Source organism: Corvus kubaryi, unplaced genomic scaffold (genome assembly GCF_017639235.1).
Source record: "Corvus kubaryi isolate FWS band 111438036 unplaced genomic scaffold, C.kubaryi_AGA036_p1.0 138, whole genome shotgun sequence".
Classification (NCBI taxonomy): Eukaryota; Metazoa; Chordata; class Aves; order Passeriformes; family Corvidae; genus Corvus; species Corvus kubaryi.
Genome location: NW_024580672.1, coordinates 5,323,172 through 5,344,858, shown reverse-complemented (window position 1 = coordinate 5,344,858; position 21,687 = coordinate 5,323,172). Strand labels below are relative to the sequence as shown.

Here is a 21,687-nt window from a genome sequence, read left to right as displayed (position 1 = left end):
GTTCTTTGTCAGTACAACAGGCCTGTGAGGAAAAAAGTACAGCAGCCACCCATATTGAAGGCTTTAACCTCAGGAAACCTAGAAAATGGACACAACTATCAGACAATGCTTACCTGGCCCTGAGACAGTTGCTGGATTCAAGCCCAAGTTGTACTGTGGGTACGGGTGTCCTCTGGAATAGACACTTGTTTGTGGACCTGTGCTGGCTTGGGGAGGGGCAACATGGTGAGGTGCTATGGACATCGCTGGCACTGGCTGAGGTGTGAAGAGGGAAGGCACTGAAGGCTGAGATGGTGCTGAAGGGGTAAATGATGATTGATAGTTGGGCTGCAATTAAAAAACAAAGATCTTGCAAATGGCCAACAGAGTCATATGTATACACATAATAGCAGATGAAATTTCTATCCCTGTCACTTCTCAGGCAAGAGAACTTGCTGCTGCTGTTGGTGCCCTGGATGCACTCGATCAAAGGCCTTTCCCACCACATAACTTGCTCAACAAGATGAGCACCACACTCTTCAGAGTATTCTCCAGCTCTCAAAAGGATTAGTCCTCAGGAGCAAGCTCCCATACAGTGACTTCCTGGAAGCACAACCGGACGAACAGAGGAACAATAATGGAATAATAGAGGTTGGAAGCAAAACTTTGCAAACAGTCTTCTTGTGCAAGAACTGAGATTAAGCCATACTACACTAATTTTACTAAGATATGAGGGTAACATGAGCATAGGAAAATGACCACATCCCCTTTCACCCTAAGATTTGAGATCTCAGTGGATCACTACACTAGTAACATTCTCCTCTAGGGACTGCATGTAGGACAGGGCTTTGTGAAAAGATGCCAGACAGCTCACTTTTGGATAATCACAGAGCTTATGTTTGCTCCAGTGAAGGACATCACTGAGGAGTTCCTCAGTGTCTGCAATTTATGTCATCTCATATTACTTCACATGCCTTCCACAACCCAGTAGCCTTCCTCCCTCCTCCCAAGCCATGAACACCTGAGTTTAAGGCCTACCTTCTCTGGATGTCTGGGACCTGCTTTGTGGGTTGCTCCTTCAAGGGTGGAACCACTCTTGGCTGCTGGGGCTTTACTGACCCCTACGCTGACACGAGTGTAGGGAAAAGGGGGTGGCTGCTGATCACCCACATTGTCTCCTTGAGCATGAAAGAGCCGGTCTCGGAGCTGTTCAATCAGGAGCTGAAACAAACTGTGCTTTAGAAGAAGCACCTTGAGAGCCCCAGATGGAAAATGCTGGGAAGGCATTTAAAGTAGATCCTGACCTAAAGCACTATGAATCAAACTGCAAAACTAACCATCTCCCCAACAGCCACCAGGAAAAAAAAACCTCAGCAAATGGTAAATGACAGTCTGGGACATCACCTGCCAAACTCCCAAGCAGATGAAGTCTCACTGATCCTTCCTCCAGTCCTTAGAGTATTCCTTCCTCAAACCCTACCCACATTTAGGCACTAGATGGATTTGTTTCAAACTGCCAGGTGACCTCCCCATTCCCTTCCTCTACCAGCTAGTTTCAGGAGGAGAGGCAGCTTCCCTGGAGAGCTGCTTCCTAATGTTGTTCTCCATCGTCCATTTTACAGTTCTATAGCTCTTTTCCTTTTCCCTGAATCAAAGGCACTACAAAGAAAATGCAAATGAAGACAAAACCCATTTCCTGGAACACCTTCCCCCCTCCCCCTCTATTCTCAAGTTAGCATAACTAAGGTGAAACCTTAAGTCCTGATGCATGTCAAAACCCCAGCTCTCTCATACAAAGCACCATTTCCCCCCCGCTATACTACTCTTTTCCACAACAGCTTGCTGCTCACTCACCTCTTTAGAGCTGCTGGGTAGGTAATTCATTGCAGCTCCCAAGCATCCTTGTGATGCCAGGAGATTGGCATATTGGGTGATACGTTCTGCCAAGACAGGGCCTGGTGCTGGTCCTGCTGTGCCTCGGAGCATCTCAATGGATCTGCTCAGCACCATTACCTTCTCTATAAGATCCTGAATAAGCCAGGGGGAGCAAAGAAATAAGACTGCTCAGAATCTGACTGGCTTTACTGGTCCATCTCACGCTGAGACAATACCAGATGGCCCTCCCCACTTTCAGCTGACATTGGGTCCAATGTGGACAGAAGTTACTTCCACTCTGCACCAAATACTGTCACTGATGACCATTTCCTCAGGTGCACTTGGAGAAAAACAGGAACCAAGAAGCAAACCCTGACATTGCTACTTTAACAGTAAGGGAAGAAAAGAAAATCAGAAGCCACAAGAACATTTCAGTCAACTGTAATCTTTTTACTAGGAAGCTACTACTGTTACAAGCTCTCAGCTTGGAAGAGGAAGGCTTAAAACCATACCAAGAGAAATGCAAAAAAACTACTGTTGCTGACAAAAGGACCAGAAGGTTTTTAGTTACTCAAAACTCCTTCGACTCCTAGAAATCAAAGGAGTGTTTACAGCTGTGGAATGATACGTGCTCATATCTGGCAACTGGGAGGAGGCCAGTTTCAAAAACAACCAGGAGTGCTAAAGATGCCTTTTTTTGTTGCTTTTACTTACTAGTGGGATTACAAAACCAGGGAACTCCGTAGCAGAAGGCATTATCTACAGATATCCAAGTGGAAGACTTGTCTAGCTCATTCTAGCAAGTGACAGACACAACAGGGCTTAGTGACTTAGGTTTAAATGTAATACTACTGAGATTAACTCAGTTGGTCAGAGCATGGTGCTGGTAACACCAAAATTGTGGGTTCAATCCTCATATGGGCCATTCACTTAAGTGCTGGACTTGATCCTTGTGGGTCCCTTTCAACTTGGATTATTCTGTAATTCTGTGAAATAATCAATAGGAATGAAGAGAGGTAGGTAAAAACATTGACTTAGAAGTACCGATTCATCTGCAAGATGCGATTCCCCCTACGTGATCATTTTACTTGCAGTGGGAATAACATGGTCCAGACTTCATTTTATTTTGCTAAGGCTATTCTGAAGGTACAGCCAGATAACTGGAACATTAAGTTATACATGATAAGCACAGCAGCAAATGTACTCCCAGGCTACTACCAGTAAGAAAACAGGTACAGCTCAAACTTCCCTGAGAAAAAGGAAGCTCAGAGATGACATCAGTATGTATGAGAAGCAGATAGGCTGTAACTCCTGTCCATGGCTGGATTTATGTGCAATGTAAACACACAAACACTGAATGATTAAGAGAGCAAGCCTCCTTTCAAAGTAGGCCCACAATTCAGGCTAGAAGGAGATACCTTGGTGAGTACAAACAGGTCTCCACTGTCTGCTGGAAACCAGATACTCTGATGGGATAATGCAAACAGTTCAGGGCTACCAGACTGGCCTAAAGAAGAGTCAAACCAACATTATAGCACCTGTACCTGTAGGGCAAGTGGTGACGAAGTCTCATGGTTTTTTACCCAGCATTCCACCAACCTCTCCACATTTCCTGATGAGATATAGCAGAGGCAGGCGTCATTGGACAGGGCTGCATCTCCCTCTGACTCCAGGCGGGCACCCAGCACATCTAGAGAGGAAGAGATGTAGCCAACATTTAACACACTCCCCTTTTGAAGAGCTCATTAACCCTGATGTTTTGGATCTGCACCTAATTAGAATCATAGAATCATTTAGATCAGGAAAGACCACTATGATCAAGTCTAACTATAAACCTAACACTGCCAGGTCCCACTAAACCAAGTTTTTAAGTGCCACATGTACATGTTTTTTAAATAACTCCAGGGATGGTGACTCCACCACTTCCCTGGGCAGCCTGTTCCCAATGCTTGACAACCCGTTGAGTGCAGCTGGTTTACTTAATGCCCAATTTAAACTTCCCCTGGTGCAACTTGAGGCTGTTTCTTCTTGTCCTATTACTTGCTATTTTGGAGAAGTACAACCTCCTTTTGGGTAGTTATAGAAAGCAGTAAGGTCACTCCAAACCTCCTTTTCCCCATGCTAAACAACCCCAGCTCCCTCAGCTGCTCCTCATAAGACTTGTGATCTAGACCCTTCACCAGCTCCATTGCATAACTACTGGATAACACAGAAATGGGCATCAGGAAGGAACCCCAAAGCCAACTTGGTTGAAAAAAAAGTACCTTTCCTACATCTGCCAATTTTTGTATGTCTGCCCAACACATAAAAGAAAGAAAGGACAGATGAATTCAGTGAAAAGGTCCAACACCTTTTTTTTTTTTGAATTTCCAAAACAGGTGTGGGAATCTCCAGGCAATAGTAGGGTGCTCAAACCCGTTTTAGATGGAGTGAAGCCCACTGGACCTTTTACTGTAAAGGAAATACCTTTCTCTATGGAATAAAAATCACTTTCTTCATGTCTCAGCTTAGTGATAGCATCTATCCTGTTTTTTTCCATGCTACTCCTAGAGGGCACAGGAAATACCCACAAATGTAACTTCACACCATGATTCTCAGCTACAGTGTGCATCTATCATTCTCCTGACTCAACAGTCCACACTTATTTAAGTTCCAGGTAGCTGTAATGGGTAAGAAGTGCTTTCCTTTCTTAACTCTATCCACTTCTTTCTGTAAGCAGTCCAGAGGAACCCCCTGCAAGGGAAATTGTATCAAAACATATTACACTTCATACCACAGAGCTGAGTGTAGTCTTCATGCTTTGAGTATGTTAACAAGATGGCCAGTGCCTCCTTCCAGCTCTGTAGATCACACGTGCAAACAATATCTTGCCAGTTCTGCTGCACAATGCAGGAAAGCAGCTGTAAGGGAAGCAGAAGGCCTGTCAACCACTGAAGACAAAGATAAGCTCACAGCCTAAGCAACAGCTCACTTTCAAACACACTTCCCACTATGCAGCAACTACCTCACTGTACGTTAAGGTCCAACAATCTCAGCATCCCTGTGTTAACAGTAATTGGAACCTGATGCCTCTAAGGAAAGTAAAAATGCCCAACAAAGCACTTCAAAGAATATAGAAACAGCCATACTAGACAAGACTAAAGATCTAACACATATCTTGTTTCAGAGCAGCTGGTATCAGTAACTGGAACACAGTGTTAAGATATCCCAACCTCTGTTACACTTTTCATTCATAAATTAATAAGCTAGGAACTTCCTAGTTGAGCTGTAAAGGAGCAGTATGCACCACAGGTTATAAGCACGAGAAGCTGAGACAGAAACCATTAAAAAAAAAAGGACAGAGAACACAGACACACTATGTAGACAACATAAAGTTGTCATAAAACTACCACGATATTAGAGTAAATGTCCCATGATAGGAAACACCCAGATTCTGCTGACATTCTACTTCCTGCATTATGGAAAAAGCATTTCCACATATATTCAGAGAAAAATTTGCCAGGACAGTGGACACCTTCCCCTGCTCAGTGTACACACAAAACCATCGCTTACCACAGAGAGATTTGTTTTCCGCTTGGCAAAGTAGCGCTTCTGGGTTTCCTTTAGGAGGTTCTCCCCACCAGCTATAGCTAAAATGATGGCATCAGCAAAGCGCTCTGCTCGCATGCACAGCTCCACTGCACCCTCAAAATTCCCCAACAGAAGGGCTTGGCTGATGAGTCCATCTGTATCTACAGAAGTGATAAGTAGAGTCAACCCAAAGGGTTATCACTCAGGTGCACTGATGATGCTTGTTTTAAAGAGCAGGCAGTAAAAAGCAGTAACAGCTAAAAGCCCAGCTAAAGGAAAATTTGGAGACCCAAAAAAACCCACTGACTTGACTCTAAGTCTTCCATCATCTAGAAGATTCTTCTGTATTTTTAATGGGTCTCTTATCTGGGCAAAGTATTTCTCTGCTCAATGAGATATGCTGCATGACACTTGAAGGGGTCATGTGTTTTAAAAGTGTCGGTCTGCTGGAGTGAACTAGATTCTTCCTGGTCCCCCTTAATTTTCTGGTTCTCTCTCCTCTCCCCTTTTCCTAAGAGGGCAGAAATACTCTTCATGTAACGTACCTTCTGTGACAGGAATCTCCAATGTGCTCATATTCTGTGGGATGAGGTTATCAAAAAAGGCTGAAGAGGAAGAAACAGCAGCTACATCATCGCTGGAATTCATCAAAAGCTGTGCAAAAAGTGCAAGAACTTATTTCACTCACTGCAGACACAGATCCTACCCAAAACAGTTTAGTGGATCACAGAGTGGGACAGGGCTGCTCTCCATTTCGTTGTGCATGCTCATATAAATCTAATTTCAATTTGGAAACTCCTGTCACTGCGCTATCAATCTGCACAGTTTCACAAGGGCAGTAACAAGAGCAGTGCTGCAACTAACAAAGCTTAGGAGAATGATGGTGCAAGACCTGCAATGCCAACAGCACTGCTGGGCAGCATTCATCAGCTCAACCATCAGCCCCTGAGCAAGCTGAACTATTTTGGAGGGAACAGAGACAAGACCAACAAGTAAAATCTATAAATAACAGGTTGGATCACAGCCATGCCTGGTGCTCTACTGAAATGCAGGACACAATTGCTACTCCTAAAGTATCTCAGCCAGTGTTTGAGGCTTGTGAAGAAGATTACTAATCAGAGGACATAAGTTTTAGATACCTCAGAGGAGAAAAATGTACAGTGTACCAGGCGTTGGAAGGCATCTGAAGATGGACATCCCAAAATTATGTGAAAATACATTTCAGAGGATAGAGGTGAAAAGGAAAGAAATACCACAGCAGAAGCTTCACAGAGGAAATCCAGAACAGTAGCATGAAGTTAAGCTGCGGTGAGGCTAATTCTACCACTGAAGAAATCAACACAGAAGCAAGCCTTCTTCCAGGAATAACAGCCAGGAGTCCTTCTTCCTTGTTCATGGATTAGTTTTAAAGCCAGAAGGGAAAGTTATAATCATTTAGTCTGACCCTGTGAGGGTCTGACAGGCCTGTGAACTGCCCTCTGCAATGCCGGCATTGAGCCCAATAAGTTGCGGTTGGAATTAGACCTTGCAGTTCATTCTGCCCTCCTCTGCTCTCCCAGGCTGGCAAGAGGTACAGGACATACCTGATCTGGTGCAGCATTTGTACCATCTGCCTCAGGACGAGGCTGTTTATCTGGGATCCCGTTACTCAAACATGAGGCAATCTAGAAAAGTAACAGACACACACAGAGTATCTAAGTCTCTATCAAAGTAAGCACCTGGACAGCAAAACTACCAAGAAACTGCCAAGTCCCAGAAGCAATTCTCCCAGCTCTTTCACCTGTTGGAAAACTTCCACCTCACCCCATTCCTGGCTGTCTGCCTATCAGTGGCTATTTATTCCTTTCAAAGCATCCATCAGTGTTATGCCAGACTGTCTCCACCTGTCACCTTCTTCCCGGTTAAGGAATCTCCTGAGATGCAGAGAGCTGAATGCTAAAAGAAGCTCTCACAACTGCACTGCTGTTAAACATTTCCCAGTGCACCAACAACCGAAAAAAAGATAAATGGGCTCAAGACCCCTTTGGTTTGATTCATTACACCTACAGTTACACCCTTACAAGTGCTTGCATTTGCTTTTTAGTGGGGTATACTTCACATGAGTCCCAGCTGAAATTTCATACAGTTTGGTCTTTCATGTGCTATGAGATCACTTGCTCAGTTCCAGTTGGGACCCTACAAACTCTCCTGCAGTAGCTTTAGTCATGTAAAGGTTTCTCTCTATTGGAAATACCCCTTACCTTTTTTTGCAGATCCTCTTTACTGTAGCCCAGCAGCTTGAGAAGTTTAATCCTGGAGTCCTGCTCCAAATTCACCTGAGTCCCAATGGATATTAAAAAGATAAAAAACATGTAAAATCATGGACATCTACACATTGACAATAGTTAGCTCCTTCTGGCAGCAGCAAAGTTTAGAGCTCAGCTTATAGATAAAGAACTCAACTATGAAAAGTCCACCTAATGACTATTGTGGGAACATTTACAGAATTTAAGTTATAATCACAATAAAAGGGCAAAACTCAAGTTTGCCACAGTTACAACTGAGATACAATTGTGTATCAAGACCATGACTATAACCTGCCCAGTGTCCTTGGTCATCAATTCCCTGGATAGTTTAGGAACAGCCAAGCTAATCTCTTCATTGAGAAAATTGACTGATTTGAGTCTGGATGAAACTGAGACAAGGTGGTTGCCTGAATTGCTAGCTGGCCTCACAAGAATTAGTTAACTGTTACAGAAGCTCCCTGGATGAGGATTTCAGACTATCCAAAAAATTCCCACAGGCTGCACATAGCCTAATTGATAGGCACTATTTATATGCTTTAATGCATGATTAGCATTCTGCAAGGAGAATCTGCCTGTCTCAGTCAAGTCCCATGCTGCTCCTACTACACAAATGATCAAACTGTACATGGATAAGATACTTGTAAACAGTCCATTTCAGAAACTGTTCCTGCAGAGGCAGGAATGGTGCTGCAGGACACTTCTTGTACAGAAGCCTGGTTTGTACTTTAAGACAATCAATTGTAACAGATCCTTTTAGTGCTGGACTGGTCTCTTGGGACCATTCACCAGATGGATTATAAAAAGTGACTAAAAATGACAGTTTGATGTGTCTCATTTGATGCAACTGAAGACATTGTGGCAATGGAGACCACTGTCACCACCTAGACTAACAGCTGGCCATCCTATTCAAGATTCTCTATGCAAATATAATACTATGGAAAAGATCCCAGTATTTTGCCCTCCACACAGTCTGCTATGAGTGTCTGTACACCCCTGCCAAGACTAAGCCTTGCCTCTTCAGAAGGACGACCACCTCTTATTACCAAACTCTCACATTACCAAATTGTCCATGAAGGCTAGTCAGTCCTCATGCCACCACAGCTCTCTCCCTTGTTCTGGGGTATCTCAATGCCCATTTGGACTTCACCTTGAAAAATAATAATGTACAGCTCCACAGGTAGCAGGCAGATACAGCTTGGCAGTGTGTTGAGATGAAAACATCCTGTTTCAGGAAGCCCAAACAAATCCACTCCTAATGAAAACCAAGACAACCTCCAAGACCTCAACTTTCTTTAGATAAGTAACTAGTCTATTCATTCAATTCCATTTTATATTTTGAAGAACAGAAATATAAATGGCTAGAGAGGACCATATTCCACCCCAGGACCATAAAAGAACTGACCTCTGTATTTCACCACAGCCATCCTACCTTCAAGAAGTTCCAAAGGTTCTCATCAAATGGTAGCTTGGCTGTCTGGATCTTGCCCTGGCAGTAATCAAGGAGGTTCCCTGACTGCAAGGCCATCTGCAGTTCTTTGGATCGGAGTAGGAATTCAGTTTCAGTAGTGACTTGACTGATGAATACCTGGTGTGGGTAAGTCTGCTGCATTTGCTGCCCAGGAGCTTTGGTAAGACCAAAGGTAATCAGTTTTCCTCCAAACTGAGAATAACAGAGGGAGACACAGTAAGTATTCTTATAAACAAAGGTAAAAGCTACTCAGTTCTTCATTTAGCAAGGCAGACCCAAGCTCCAGCAGTGATCACAAGGAACCCAAGAGTTTAGTGTGTATGGACGGTATGAACATTGAGGGAGTTCACAGTACGAGCCCTTCAGCTGAACACTGATAAACTTGATGCTTGTGCAGATCCAGTAAGGCCTAGCCAATTGTGAATGCCAGAGAGGCACAGAGGAAAAAGTACCATTTGGAACTGTTAGTTCTTCCGTTACATGGAGAGGCAGACTGCAATGATAAAAACTATCAGGTGAAGAGCAGGCACTAGACAGACAGAGAACAAGTCAAGCAACAGGCTAAAAGAACAATTCAGCCTTACAATCTAGGAGCAAAGATGTGAAGAAAATTAAATGCCTGGATAGGAAGGAGACAGAGAGGAAAGAATGGGAATGCATGCCAGCCTACAAGGACAGCTTTTACGAATTTTTCTTAGATTTGTTAACTCCTACTTATAATCTCCCATTCTCTGCTACAGGACTCTTTCTTGTTGGAAATATACCTGAATGTAGAGAGTAAACAAAATTCACTTCATGGGACACCACAATGCACCTTAAACAGGCATTAAACCAACTAGCAACAGGTTTCTCCAGTGAAAGAAAAGGATTGTGTCACATGACAACACATCTATTGCATTTTCAGCTAAGGATGCTCCATTCACTTACGGCAAATGAAACCCCCACAGGTCTGCGAATCCACTTGGGTGGCTTTTTTAATGGTGGAATCAACGTAGTCTGAGTTACTTGCTCTGGCACCTGCAGAGGAGGAAGGCTCTGTCCTGTGCCAAAGGGATCCAGGTTGTTGAAGGAGGAAGAGATCTAGAATCAGATGGAAATAGGAAGAAATATAATTCAATTCCTTTCTGTATGGAGTAAGCACAATAAAACATTGCTTAGGAATTAGTTACTTTCCACACTGATGAAGAATGAGACTAATACAGCACCTCCTTCTGGAATAACACCAAGCCCCGATGCAAGAGAAATGGCATTTCAAAACAGTTCCAGAAAACATTTCTCAAGGAATTTTTTACCCTAAGAGATTTTCAAGTAATTTTTCCTTAGCAAGATGCGAATTTCCTAACAAACACTGCTAGGCCTAGCACCCAGCTCAAACATAGCAGTTGCAAAATTACTTGTTTTATGCAAGATAATGACAACATATGGTCAAAAGTTGTCCAACTTATTTCTTGTTTTTCTTACAAAGGAATTCTGACTCCCTTTTTGTTGCTGGAGTCTTTCAAATGGGTTCATTTCAAGGACTGTCTCAAGCTTTTATAGCTTAGATGAGACTGACGAAATAAAACTTTCTTGTCTAGACAAGAGTCAAAAGTGGCCCCTGAGCCAGATTTCTACATATAGGGAGTCAGTGAACATAGGCACAATGCTGTTCACAAGCACTTTTCATTTTTAACATCGTTCGCAGAGATTTGTTGTTTGCTAAAGATAATCCTGCTCAAGTTTGACTGGGCCATAGGAAATAACCTTAAAATTCAGCTAACTAGCACACCCAAAAGGAAGCAACATCAGCCTGATCAAGCTAAGGTTGCCAAACCTTAGAATCACAGGCAATGTTTTGTCTTTCTTCAGGGGAAATCAATTCCAAAGAAAGAATATTTCTTGAAGAACAGCTTATATCCAACAAATCAAACATCCTAAACCTTAAAGAAATAAATATACACAACCAGGCCTGCAACAGAGTTTCTGTCCTGAGACTACTGAATTTGTAAGAGAGAGAACTCTTGGTCACAAACTCCCTGCCACCATAACTGTCATTATCTCCTTCTGCTTGTGTTCTAGCTTGTTATTCAATTTATGCAGGAATTATTTGACACTACTGTTCCCCAGTTTTGAACAGTGGAAGTGCGGTGCATGCACATAAAGAACACAGATAAAGAAAATTCTCCATGGGTTAAATAAATCCTTAATCTCCCACAGCTGTTGCTTGATAAAGTATTTTCGGTCTCTTGCAAATCCTATGAAACTAAACTCAGTCAGCTGTAAATGACTATATAAATAACACTTAAGCCAGCTCATACGTATTCTCTTAAAACCTGTATTGTAAGGCATTTGTTGGCTGGGACAGAGGGAGGGAATTAAAAGACCAGACACAAGATTAAAACTAAAATTTTAGACAGTAGTGACATTTAATCTGTTCAGAGTTTGCTCATCTATTCATTGACTAAGTAATGGGTTTCAGTATCAAAAATATTAACATGCTCCAAGTTGTAGTCAACACACTTGAGGAAAATTGCTAATAGTTGTTTGCAAGCCACTTTATAAAATTATCTTCTAAAGTAATGAAGAATAATGTATCCTATTAATTAGTATCAATGTATTTAATGTTAACTTAATGACAAGAAAAACTTGTGTGCTGCTTTAATTTTAGTCTAACGGTAATAACAATAAAATAGATCTTAACATCACAACTACACTTGATCTTGGTTCTCTTTACACACTTTGTCAGAGGCCATGTGGACCTTTGGGATTTGGTGGGATTATTAAGCTCCCACACAGGTAGCTTCCGGTTCCCACACCATACAACCATAGGTCCTGGTGCATGGGACAGATTGCATTGCTTAAAAATCACACTGTTACACACGTGTGCCTCTACCACTCTGAGCAGTCACGGGAGAAACTGCCAGTCTGTCAAGGTGTAACACGGTCACAGGACTTCACCTTGTCAGCCTGCGTCCTCTGCTGAGCTTCCAAGTTCCCACCCATAACAGAATAAACGTTGATCCACCCATCGAAAGTGGCAGCAGAGAAGACCGAAGGATTCCTAGGACACCACTGAACATCAAAGCACCACTGACTCCGAATGGGCAACTCATACACCACCTATCATAGAAAGAGAGAAGACAGAAGCACAACACTAACAGCCTCCTGCTTTCCCCGAATTACTTGCCCACAGCAAGCACATCACTTTATTTACATGTCACCATTCCATACAAATCTCTTATTTTTGCTTCTTGAAGGGTGCATTTGCAACCAAATTATAGCACATTGAGTCCAAACAGTTGGAAGTCACAGAAAGCTCATGAAAAACTGGATTCTGACTGTAGAACAAAATCCAAAAGCAAGAAGTCACTTTTGCTCTGCTTCCCAAATACTGCTGAATCAGAGTACTAGAGCATTGTCACATTTGCTGTTAACCAAAGGAGAGACACCAGAAAACAATACAATAAAACCAGAACTCAAGAGGCAAGAATGTGTCAAGAGCAAGAACACATAAACAGAAAGAATAGTGTGGAGTAACAAATGTGACAAGGAAAATAAAGAGCCTAAAGAAAAAAAAAAAGAACAAGAAGAGAGGAATGTAATAGCTGCACATGAACTACGAAGGACATTGCAGCCAACAAGTTTATGGTTCAGCACTCAAAAACCCAAAGTTCAATTCATGGCCCAGTCACAGACTTCCTGCCTGATGTTGGGCAACTCACTAATGCAGCCTTGACTTTAAACCTCTGGTTTGTAAAATAAATATATCTCCTTTACAGTTTTTAGGAACAAAGCATAGACAATCACAACTTTGTTTTCTGTGGGAACATGATCTGTATTTTCTTTTCCAGGTACAAGCAAATTAATGTAATTTGCTTATATTAAAATCTACATTGCCAAATAGAAAAACTAACAAACAAATCCCAAAAAACCAAACATTGCCCAAACCCAAAGAAACCAGTACTTCCCTCAAACCTTATAAGGTCAGCCATTGTGTATAACTGTACTAATCCTTAATACTGCAAACCTTCCCAGCTTTTTCACGTGAAAATTTGCTGTTCATTGGTACCAAGTCAAAAAGAGCCCCCTAACAATCGTTTATACGTGAAAGTCTAATTTGAATTTGGACTCCGGAAATCTACAGCAGCATGCACAAAGATTAGTCAGCCACACTATTTTTTTTTTTAACTTTTCCGTTAAAAGACAGTGAAAATACTTTTGTAAAAATTAGGCATCAGGAACATTTTAGAGTCTGATTGTCTTCTAACCACTAGAGATCTAGACAAAGTGAACATCAAATCCCATGAAACTACAACGGCAGCATTTCATGCATTTTAGGAAAATTGATTCATTTTTTTCCTTGCCTCCAAGGCAAAAGTGGTCAGCTGAGGATATTGTCCTATGAAATGAATCTAGCCTGGGGATCCCAGATGGACTTTGTTCAGTATTGTTAGAGTACTTTCCCCATGCTATCATCAAGATCAACTGCACTGTCCAAAGTTCAGTTTTACCCACGAACTCAGCATTGAATGAATGGGTGTGCATAAAAATTTTTTTTAAAGCCCAGTTTAATTCAGGTGATACCTAAATATACCAAGTATGGTAATTCTCAGATGTGTGACTAGGTAAGCACATACCTGTGAAACCATTTTACTGTAAACAAAGTTTACACACATTATTTAGCTACATTGTTGGCTTCTCAGTGACCCTCTCTAACTAGTTCTCCTTCAAATTTCCTCCCAAAAGAACTTACTACTCTAGGAAAAGGAAAAAGAAGAAACACATGGAAACAGAGAACACTAAAGTATGAGCACAGCAAGAGTAATCATAAATAGTTGAAACTAAATCTTAAATTAATGTTTTCTTCCCTCTATGATCTCTAGACTCAATGAAAACCGATTTCAGCCTGGATATGGACAACACTCATTCACTCCAGACAGAAAGAGTGCAGAAGACATGCTTGAGGGAATTACATTGACACTCCACAAGAATACAGGGAAGGACACAAACACACAGCAAAGCACACAACTCTATAAAGTATACCATGTGTACTGCTAGCTGTGGTTACGTACCTCCCCCATACTTGGGTTCCAGCACAAGATTCGGTTGTCTTTGGCACTACTCAACAGCAGTTCAGGGTCAGCCTGGCACCAAGAAACAGAGAGAACTCCCCTAAAATAGATCAGAAAGAAATCAGTCGTATTTCCTGTACAGACAACTCTGTCACCCAGTCACTAAGAAAGCACCATGCACCCGCACTCAGGCTCAGAAATGCTAGTTCTCATCTCTACCTTCAACCAGATTCATCTGGGAAAGAAAGCAGACCAAGGAGAAAATCATACTTCCCCCCCCAAGTCCAGTCTCCCAGATATCTGACTTGAAAAGATGCAACACAACACGCAAGTCCTCACCTGGTGTGCCCTTCCAGCTGGCTAAGAGGAGAGGTAGCAAAGCGTAAGTCCCATATTTGGATCACTGGCAAACGGTCATCCTCAGAGGAAAGGACTAGCTGGGTTGCAACTTCTGGATGCCAGGCCATTCCTGAGCAATGCATCTAGGGACAAAAATAGCACAGGCTGAAAATTCAGCAAAGCAAGCTGCCAAAAGCACAAATGGCACAGAGCCATGTCATTCTGTACTGAACTTGCCTTGAATGCCTGACATAAACCAAGTCTAGCAATGTCTTGCTCCAGGCAGCAAGTATTTCTACCTTCTCTATACAGCAAAAAAACCCCCACTAACCACACAGAAGTCAAAGTCCAAAGCTGACCTAGGAAGAAAGCTGGGAAGCTTCTCATATATGAGTTGTGAACACTGAAACTGAATGCAAAAGTGCCTGAATTTTAGGAAAAGTAAGGGATCTTGTTGCCCCATTTCATTAGAGAAAGAATAAAATGACATCCTACAGCTCCAAGAGAACTAGTTCCAACAGCTCCTAGAATAAAACCCCTTATGCCAAGAGTCTGTGCCACTGCTTTGTAGTCACATGTGGCATGTTTTAAGGTAGTTAGAAATGCAGGCTTTTTTCCACTCACTCTGTTGCTGTGGTCACTAACTTTGATGATGGGCTCATTCTTCCTGAGGTCCCAAACCACAGCCTTGCCACTGGGGTGAGCAGAGGACAGGATATGCTGCACCTGCCGATTCCAGGACACCACACTGACGTCCTCATGAGGCTGCCAAGACAGGAAAGGCCACATGTCCATTATTCCCAAGCTGAGGGAACATCAATCACAGGAGTCTGCCACTAGCTTAACTAAGGGATTAGAGATTTGATGATACATAGATTTCTCTCTTCAACTGCTGATCAACTAACTGGAAATACCAGCAGCACTGACCAGAAAGACATGGGAAAGTCCTTTACTCAGAGTACAGTGGACAGTAAAATTCTATGAGGGAATGTCACCTGGAAAAGTACCTTTGCATTTTAGAAGCAGGTACTGGATTCGACATCGGCCAAATGTGTTATAAATCACTCCAGAGAGAACTGCAGCTGAGCATATATGTATGTTTCTACCCCAACTTCTTAGATGAACTTAAATGGAAAGACGACCTTGTGCAACATTTCAGGAGTGCAGTGAGATGGAAAACGATGAAGTATTCATGGCTAATTGCTGTTACTGTATCTACTGCAATGCAGGAGATAGGCAAGGAAACAAACAAGAGACTTAATGGAGGAAAATCCTGGCCTGCTTTTAGCCAAGTTTACTATGATTTTTCTACTTTCAGGAGTTGATTGCCCTGAATAATATAATAAGCATCAGAAGATCAGAAACTTCTTCCTCTCAAACTCTGGAAACATTATCTGGGAGCAATAGCCAAGATGCATTTAATGGCTTGCTGTCTCTGCTAGGGATATGACTTTCATGAGGTATGAAAAGCCTCAGCTGAAGCCTGAAAAAAATTCTTTCTTCAGAGAAGGTCCAATAAACCTTCTTAATCCATCGTACATGCCCCAGCTGGATCACAAGATAAAACTGGTCAGTTACTCGATTCAAATCCACAAAGACCTTACCCATCCATGCAAAGTGCATCCTTCCAGAACTTGCCAGCCTACCTCCCCTTTACAGCAGTTCTTCCACCCCCAAGCATGAAACCAATCAGTCTCTTCTGATTCATCTTTCTGCTGACAGACATCAAAGTCATTCCCCTTTCACACACTGACTAGGCTGGTATGTGTCCACACACATCTTTTTGTCTTGCCTACTGAGATATAAAACTGCAGGAGTATTGCCCAGAGGAAAAGCTTGTTTACCTGGGATTTAGTCCCCGGAGTCATAGGCACACTGAAATTATTCAAGTCCCAGATGAAAATTTCAGAATCATTGGCTCCGGAAGCCAAGAGATTACTCTGTAAAAGGAAAAGCTCAGCTGAGATTCCTGCTCACAAGGGAAAAGTACAGATTTCTTAAAAATAAGTGGAAGCAAAAACCCCAAAATCTTCCAAAGTGAGATGAGAGCTGTATTTCACAGCCACTGGCAAGTATAAAGGTACTAACTGGATTATAAACCAAGCATGTCTCTGGCCTGCATGCCTTCCACTGTGGCATAGTACAGACACATTTAAAATTTATTTGTTTTGTTCAGGTGGCTGCTGTTAATCTGATGAAATTCTGCTGCAGGCCTGGAAGCCACCATCTCTGGCCAGCTGAGCCTTTGCCCTGCATCCTGGCACCAAGGACATTTCTTCTGAGAAGATGCAGGTTTCTCACAACTGACTGCAGACAATTTTCCATTTGCCTTTGTGCTACCACAAGAACCATGGTCTGTTCACTCCTCGTTTATGTTGCAGTCCCTTCAAGTGTGATCAGAGACCCACTGAATTAAATACCAACAGAACAAATGAAAAAAATAGAAGCTCTAATTTCGAAAGAACAATGGTTTAACATACAACAATATTACAGGACATGTTTTTATAGAGAGGTAAGAGATTTGAACAAGATGACAGGGGAATTCAGTGGCAAAGCTGCGAACAGAACCCAAATCTGAGTCTCAAACCAGCTTTGTGCCACAACTACCATGCCTCTAAATTTAAAAATTATTCTGTCAATTTATAAATCTCTATGCACAAAGGAACGTATTTTCTAACACAGAGGTTAACTTTCCTTTGGTATCTTAATGTTACACACCTGGAAAGGGTTGAAGTCAAGGGCTCGAACAGGACCGGAATGCTTCTCTGTCTGCCCAATGACAGGGTCGCTCTTTGAAGTCAAGATGCGGTGCACACTGTACATTGTCAGGACTCCGTTATCCCCTCCACCAATGAGCACTCCAGAAGACTCCAGAGCCCCATTTCCAAAGTTCCCCCAGATCAGCTTATGAAATCTAAAAAAAGAAGAAAATAAAGCTGGCATAAGCCATGATTTTTGGTGGAAAGCAAGACACCCTCCTCATTACCAAAACTCACATAAATGTTTCAACCTATCAAACATATCCATCAGTCTGCACTTTAAACAATCATCTCCCTTTTAAGAGGACTGTGGCTCATGCATGCAAAAAAAGGAAATAAGCTTCCTTCCCAAGACTTTTAAAGGGAACTTAAAAAGGAAGAGGTTGTCTCTATTTTTTTGGCTGTTTCATTGTTTGTTTAAAACTGTTAGGACCTCACATGGGATTTGGTGGGTGAAATCCTCTAGCCTACACTTTATTGAAAATTAGTTAAGAGATCTATGTGCCATCATTTCCAGAGCTGTTATCTGAAATATATGCTAACACCCTTTAAAATCCACTAGTTAGAAATCACGGCTGTATTTTACACTGGGTGTAATGTCACTCACACTGATGAGCCTAAGAAACCATCTTGTCTTAAAAAGCTGGAAGGTAAGTTTCACTCCCTATAGCCTCTTCAGTGCAAACTGTTAGTCCCAGCAACTTCACATTATACATAATGTCTCTACTGACTGACTATCATACAAGTAATTTCAGATTTCTGTAACAGTCCAACTGCCCTACTTTTATACCCAATAAGATCTGTATCAACAAAAATGTTCCATTTTTGAAGAGAGGTCAATTGATTCAAAAGATCACTTTATATGCTGTAAACATTACCTCCTCCTCTCCTTTCTTGCACCAGAAAACCCTTTCCAGTTTCATTGATTGATACATCAGTATGAGCCTCTAGTACCTGTTTGAGGCAGGAAGTGTTCCTTTCTGCGTCATGTCCAGGGAGGGATCCCTGAAGTCAACCTCAAATATTTCCAAGGTGGCATTTGTACTGAAGGATGCATCCAGTTGTTGGGCAGATGTTCCTAGTAGAAGTACAAGGGCAACACAAGTGGGTATTTTTATCAAAAGCACAAGATACAAAAAGAGCAAGGCACTGAAAACCTGTTCTTCATAGTCACACAACCTTGGTGTTGTAACAGCTCAAAACAGGACATGCCTGAACACCTCAGAAAAAGGAATCAACAATTATGACAACAAATTAGAAAGAAATTAAAAGTTCTTCAGGAGATTCTGGACACCAAGGTTACTGTTGCACAGATAACTTTCTTTCTTGGGATAGATGTAACTCACGTACCTCCTCCAAGCAGCTATGGCTTTTGATATTAAGTTCTTCTCTAAATTACAACTGCAGTGACATCATAAAATCCAGCTACAATTATGATCCCAAGTACTTCTGCACACTGCTCCTCAACCATGACCATATGTCTTAATCAGACCTTCTAAACCTACTCTACAGCCTAAGTTCAACCTTAACCAACTAAACGTGCCTCAGCAACCCACAGACAGCTAGCAGTCACAAATTGGTGGCTTCCTTCCTTCTCCTTATTCTTACAGAATAAAAGCTAAAAGTTGATTTAACACTGCCTAGTGGGACATTGCCAGGCAAACAGTCCCCCAGTTACCACAGGGATGCTTACAGCACGGAAAGTGCCCAAAGGACTGTTAAAAAGCAGTACAAATTATGAAACAACACAGTTTCTGATGCAAAGCAAACTGAAGCCAAGACCTTTGGTTTAACCAAAACTCTGGCCTTGTTCTCTACAAACTTCCCCAATGCGAATTCTTCAGAGGCTGCAGTTCTTCACACACTGCTCCAATGTGGGTCCCCTCCATGGGGTTGTCTTTCAGAACAGATTGGTCCAGCCTCAGTCCCCCATAGGGTCCCAAGTCCTGCCAGCAAACCTGTTCCAGTGTGGGCTCCTCTCTCCATGGGGCCACAGGACCTACCAGGAGCCTGCTCCAGCGTGGGCTTTCCACAGGGCCACAGCATCCTTTGGCATCCACCTGCTCTAGCATGATGGATTGTAGCCGTCTAGCTGTTCCACCATGGACCTCCATGGGCTGTGGGGGTGACAGCCTGCCTCACTAAGGTCTTCACCAGGGGCTGCAGGGGGATCTCTGCTCTGGCACCTGAAGCACCTCTGGCCCATGCTTCTGCATGGACCTTGGCGACTGCAGCATTATTTCTCTCACATACTCTCTCTCCTCTCTTGTGCTTCAGTTCCATAGGGCATTTTTTCTCCCTCTTACTGTGTTATCCCAGAGGCACTCCCACTGCCGCTGATGGGCTCAGACAGCCGTGGGTCCGCCTGGAAGCTGGCTGGCATTGGCTCCAGCGGACACAGCGGGAGCCTCTAGCAGCTTCTTACAGAAGCCACCCCAGCTACCAAGCCCTACCATGCAAACCCAACAAAACCACCACAGCTGTCAGCCCCACACAGACAAACTTGCCTGCTGCCAACTCGGTGACTGACTGAGGTTGACTTTCTGCTTCAGGAAATAAAATTACTGTAAGAATAGTGATTAATTAATAAAATCAACAAAACATAATTTAAGGTTTTGCAGAAGTACTGAAAATGGAATGTTAATCAAAACAGGCAACTTTAGGGAGAAGAGGTTTATAGTATTTGATTGTCAAGCCACATGATAATGACTGAAGACAGACAAATAAAAGTGACCTTAAATGAACATTACTTGAATTAATTTTTTTTTTCCCCCCACAGGCATAGCAAGTATGTAATGTAGAATAGCAAGCAGCACTGGAGTCCATACAGTCTTAATTACAAATCAGAAATAAAAAAAATCATGTATTCAACCTTTGAAAAATCACTCGCCTTTAAAATGTCAAAGTTGGGCATAGAAGTAATCCTCTACTAGTTACTTGAAAAACACATAAAAGCTGTAATGTTTTTGGTATATTGCTTTTAAGTTTTCCAGAGACTACCAAGGTGGAAACTGTTGAAAGCTAAAACCCATACAACTCTACATAAAATTTCTCTGTGATTCATATTCTAATATTCACAAATTGTGAAGAACTTTACCTGTTGCTAGGTAAATAGGGTGGTTGTTTGCTGGACTCCATGCCTGCACAGCTGTTCGCTCAATTTCTTTTAGCTTCATTTTCTAGACTCTGAAAGAAATTTCACACAGTTTAGAACAGAGAGATACAGTTGACATGAAAATGGTCACATCAGAAACAAAATATTCCCCTTATCAAGATGAGAACACATTGCTCTCAAAAGAATGAAGTTAATTGCTACTTCCTGAGGTAGTGAATACAGTTTTACTGGAATGAATCAGGACATTAAAGAAGTCATTAAAAAACACCCCCTACAATCCCACTGTCTGACCCCATATTTTCTTTCATATATATCTCTCTTTTTCATATGTCCCAATAACAGGAGAGTTTCAGAAAAAGGAAGGGGATCTAAATTAAACAACATACTCAAGTCTTCAGTCCAGGCTGGTTTAGATCAGCTGCAGAAATTAATTTAAACAAATGTATTTTGCTCTAGCACTAGTTGCTCTCTCCAAACAAGCTAATCTCAGTATGTACATAAGCAAAAAGGGAGCAGAAGGAATCTCAGGGCAGGCTAAATTCCAAGCAGAAAAGTGACGTGGCAACAGAAAACAAAGTGCAATGCTATAATGTGCCAATTCAGTTAATGTACTTTGTTCTTACTCCCGTGAAAAACAAAAGGAAAAAAATAATTTGACTTTCTCTTTGAACCAGCAAATGGTAGAAGGTGAGAAGTAATCCACAAGTAACTACGGAGTTTCAATCTCAGCACTGCTGACAGCAATTCTTTTTATTTACTCAGGATAGATCAAGTGACACCTGTAAAATGGGAACAAAATTTCCCCATGTCTCCAGATAGAGATTAGTCGGCCAACAATGTAGCAGGTTAACTGAAAATCAAACATCAACAGCAGGCAGCTGGGAAGCTGCAAAACTGATTATAAATAAAATTGAATACAATACAAATAATTCTTTTTCTGCATAGGATCCCATTCTTGCTGAGGAGAAAGCACCCAGCACCTCTCCATCGCTGACCACAAACTGACCTTCTAAGCATCGTAAGTGATGTGTGGACATAGCATTCACAGGCTAGTGGTGTCACTCTCATGAGCAGTTCCTAAACTTTTCGAGCTTGGCTGCACTGCAGTCTTTTAACTCCAGCTAAACAGAACTGTACGCTCAGATGGTATCATGCTGAATGAAGCAAAACTGTCAGCAGGCAGCACAGCAAAACCCTCTGCATCTTGTCAGCTTGCTGTGATTAACCTATCCTGGTTACTTGACAC

The 21,687-nt window shown here is 42.1% G+C and overlaps 1 protein-coding gene across 3 annotated transcripts in view; it reads right to left on the bottom strand.

Moving 5' to 3' along the window:
• The window catches only part of SEC31B (SEC31 homolog B, COPII coat complex component), a 31,257-nt gene extending 10,408 nt beyond the window's left edge, over positions 1-20,849 (bottom strand). The window contains exons 1-20 of one of the 3 annotated variants that reach the window (XM_042018794.1): positions 20,828-20,849; positions 20,424-20,512; positions 18,281-18,404; positions 17,286-17,481; positions 16,412-16,507; positions 15,192-15,332; positions 14,568-14,710; positions 14,229-14,328; positions 12,115-12,276; positions 10,105-10,257; positions 9,139-9,369; positions 7,665-7,739; positions 7,008-7,088; positions 5,970-6,078; positions 5,407-5,585; positions 4,628-4,754; positions 3,399-3,544; positions 1,834-2,007; positions 1,018-1,200; positions 114-327 (exon numbers count right to left, since the gene is read on the bottom strand). In XM_042018794.1, coding sequence (XP_041874728.1) covers positions 114-327; positions 1,018-1,200; positions 1,834-2,007; positions 3,399-3,544; positions 4,628-4,754; positions 5,407-5,585; positions 5,970-6,078; positions 7,008-7,088; positions 7,665-7,739; positions 9,139-9,369; positions 10,105-10,257; positions 12,115-12,276; positions 14,229-14,328; positions 14,568-14,710; positions 15,192-15,332; positions 16,412-16,507; positions 17,286-17,481; positions 18,281-18,404; positions 20,424-20,502 — 2,713 coding nt within the window. In that variant the 5' untranslated portion in view covers positions 20,503-20,512; positions 20,828-20,849. Of the gene's footprint in view, positions 1-113; positions 328-1,017; positions 1,201-1,833; positions 2,008-3,398; positions 3,545-4,627; positions 4,755-5,406; positions 5,586-5,969; positions 6,079-7,007; positions 7,089-7,664; positions 7,740-9,138; positions 9,370-10,104; positions 10,258-12,114; positions 12,277-14,228; positions 14,329-14,567; positions 14,711-15,191; positions 15,333-16,411; positions 16,508-17,285; positions 17,482-18,280; positions 18,405-20,423; positions 20,513-20,827 lie in introns of those variants that run through there. The other 2 variants (XM_042018793.1, XM_042018795.1) reach the window with 2 other exon arrangements.
• Positions 20,850-21,687: the final 838 nt, after the last annotated feature.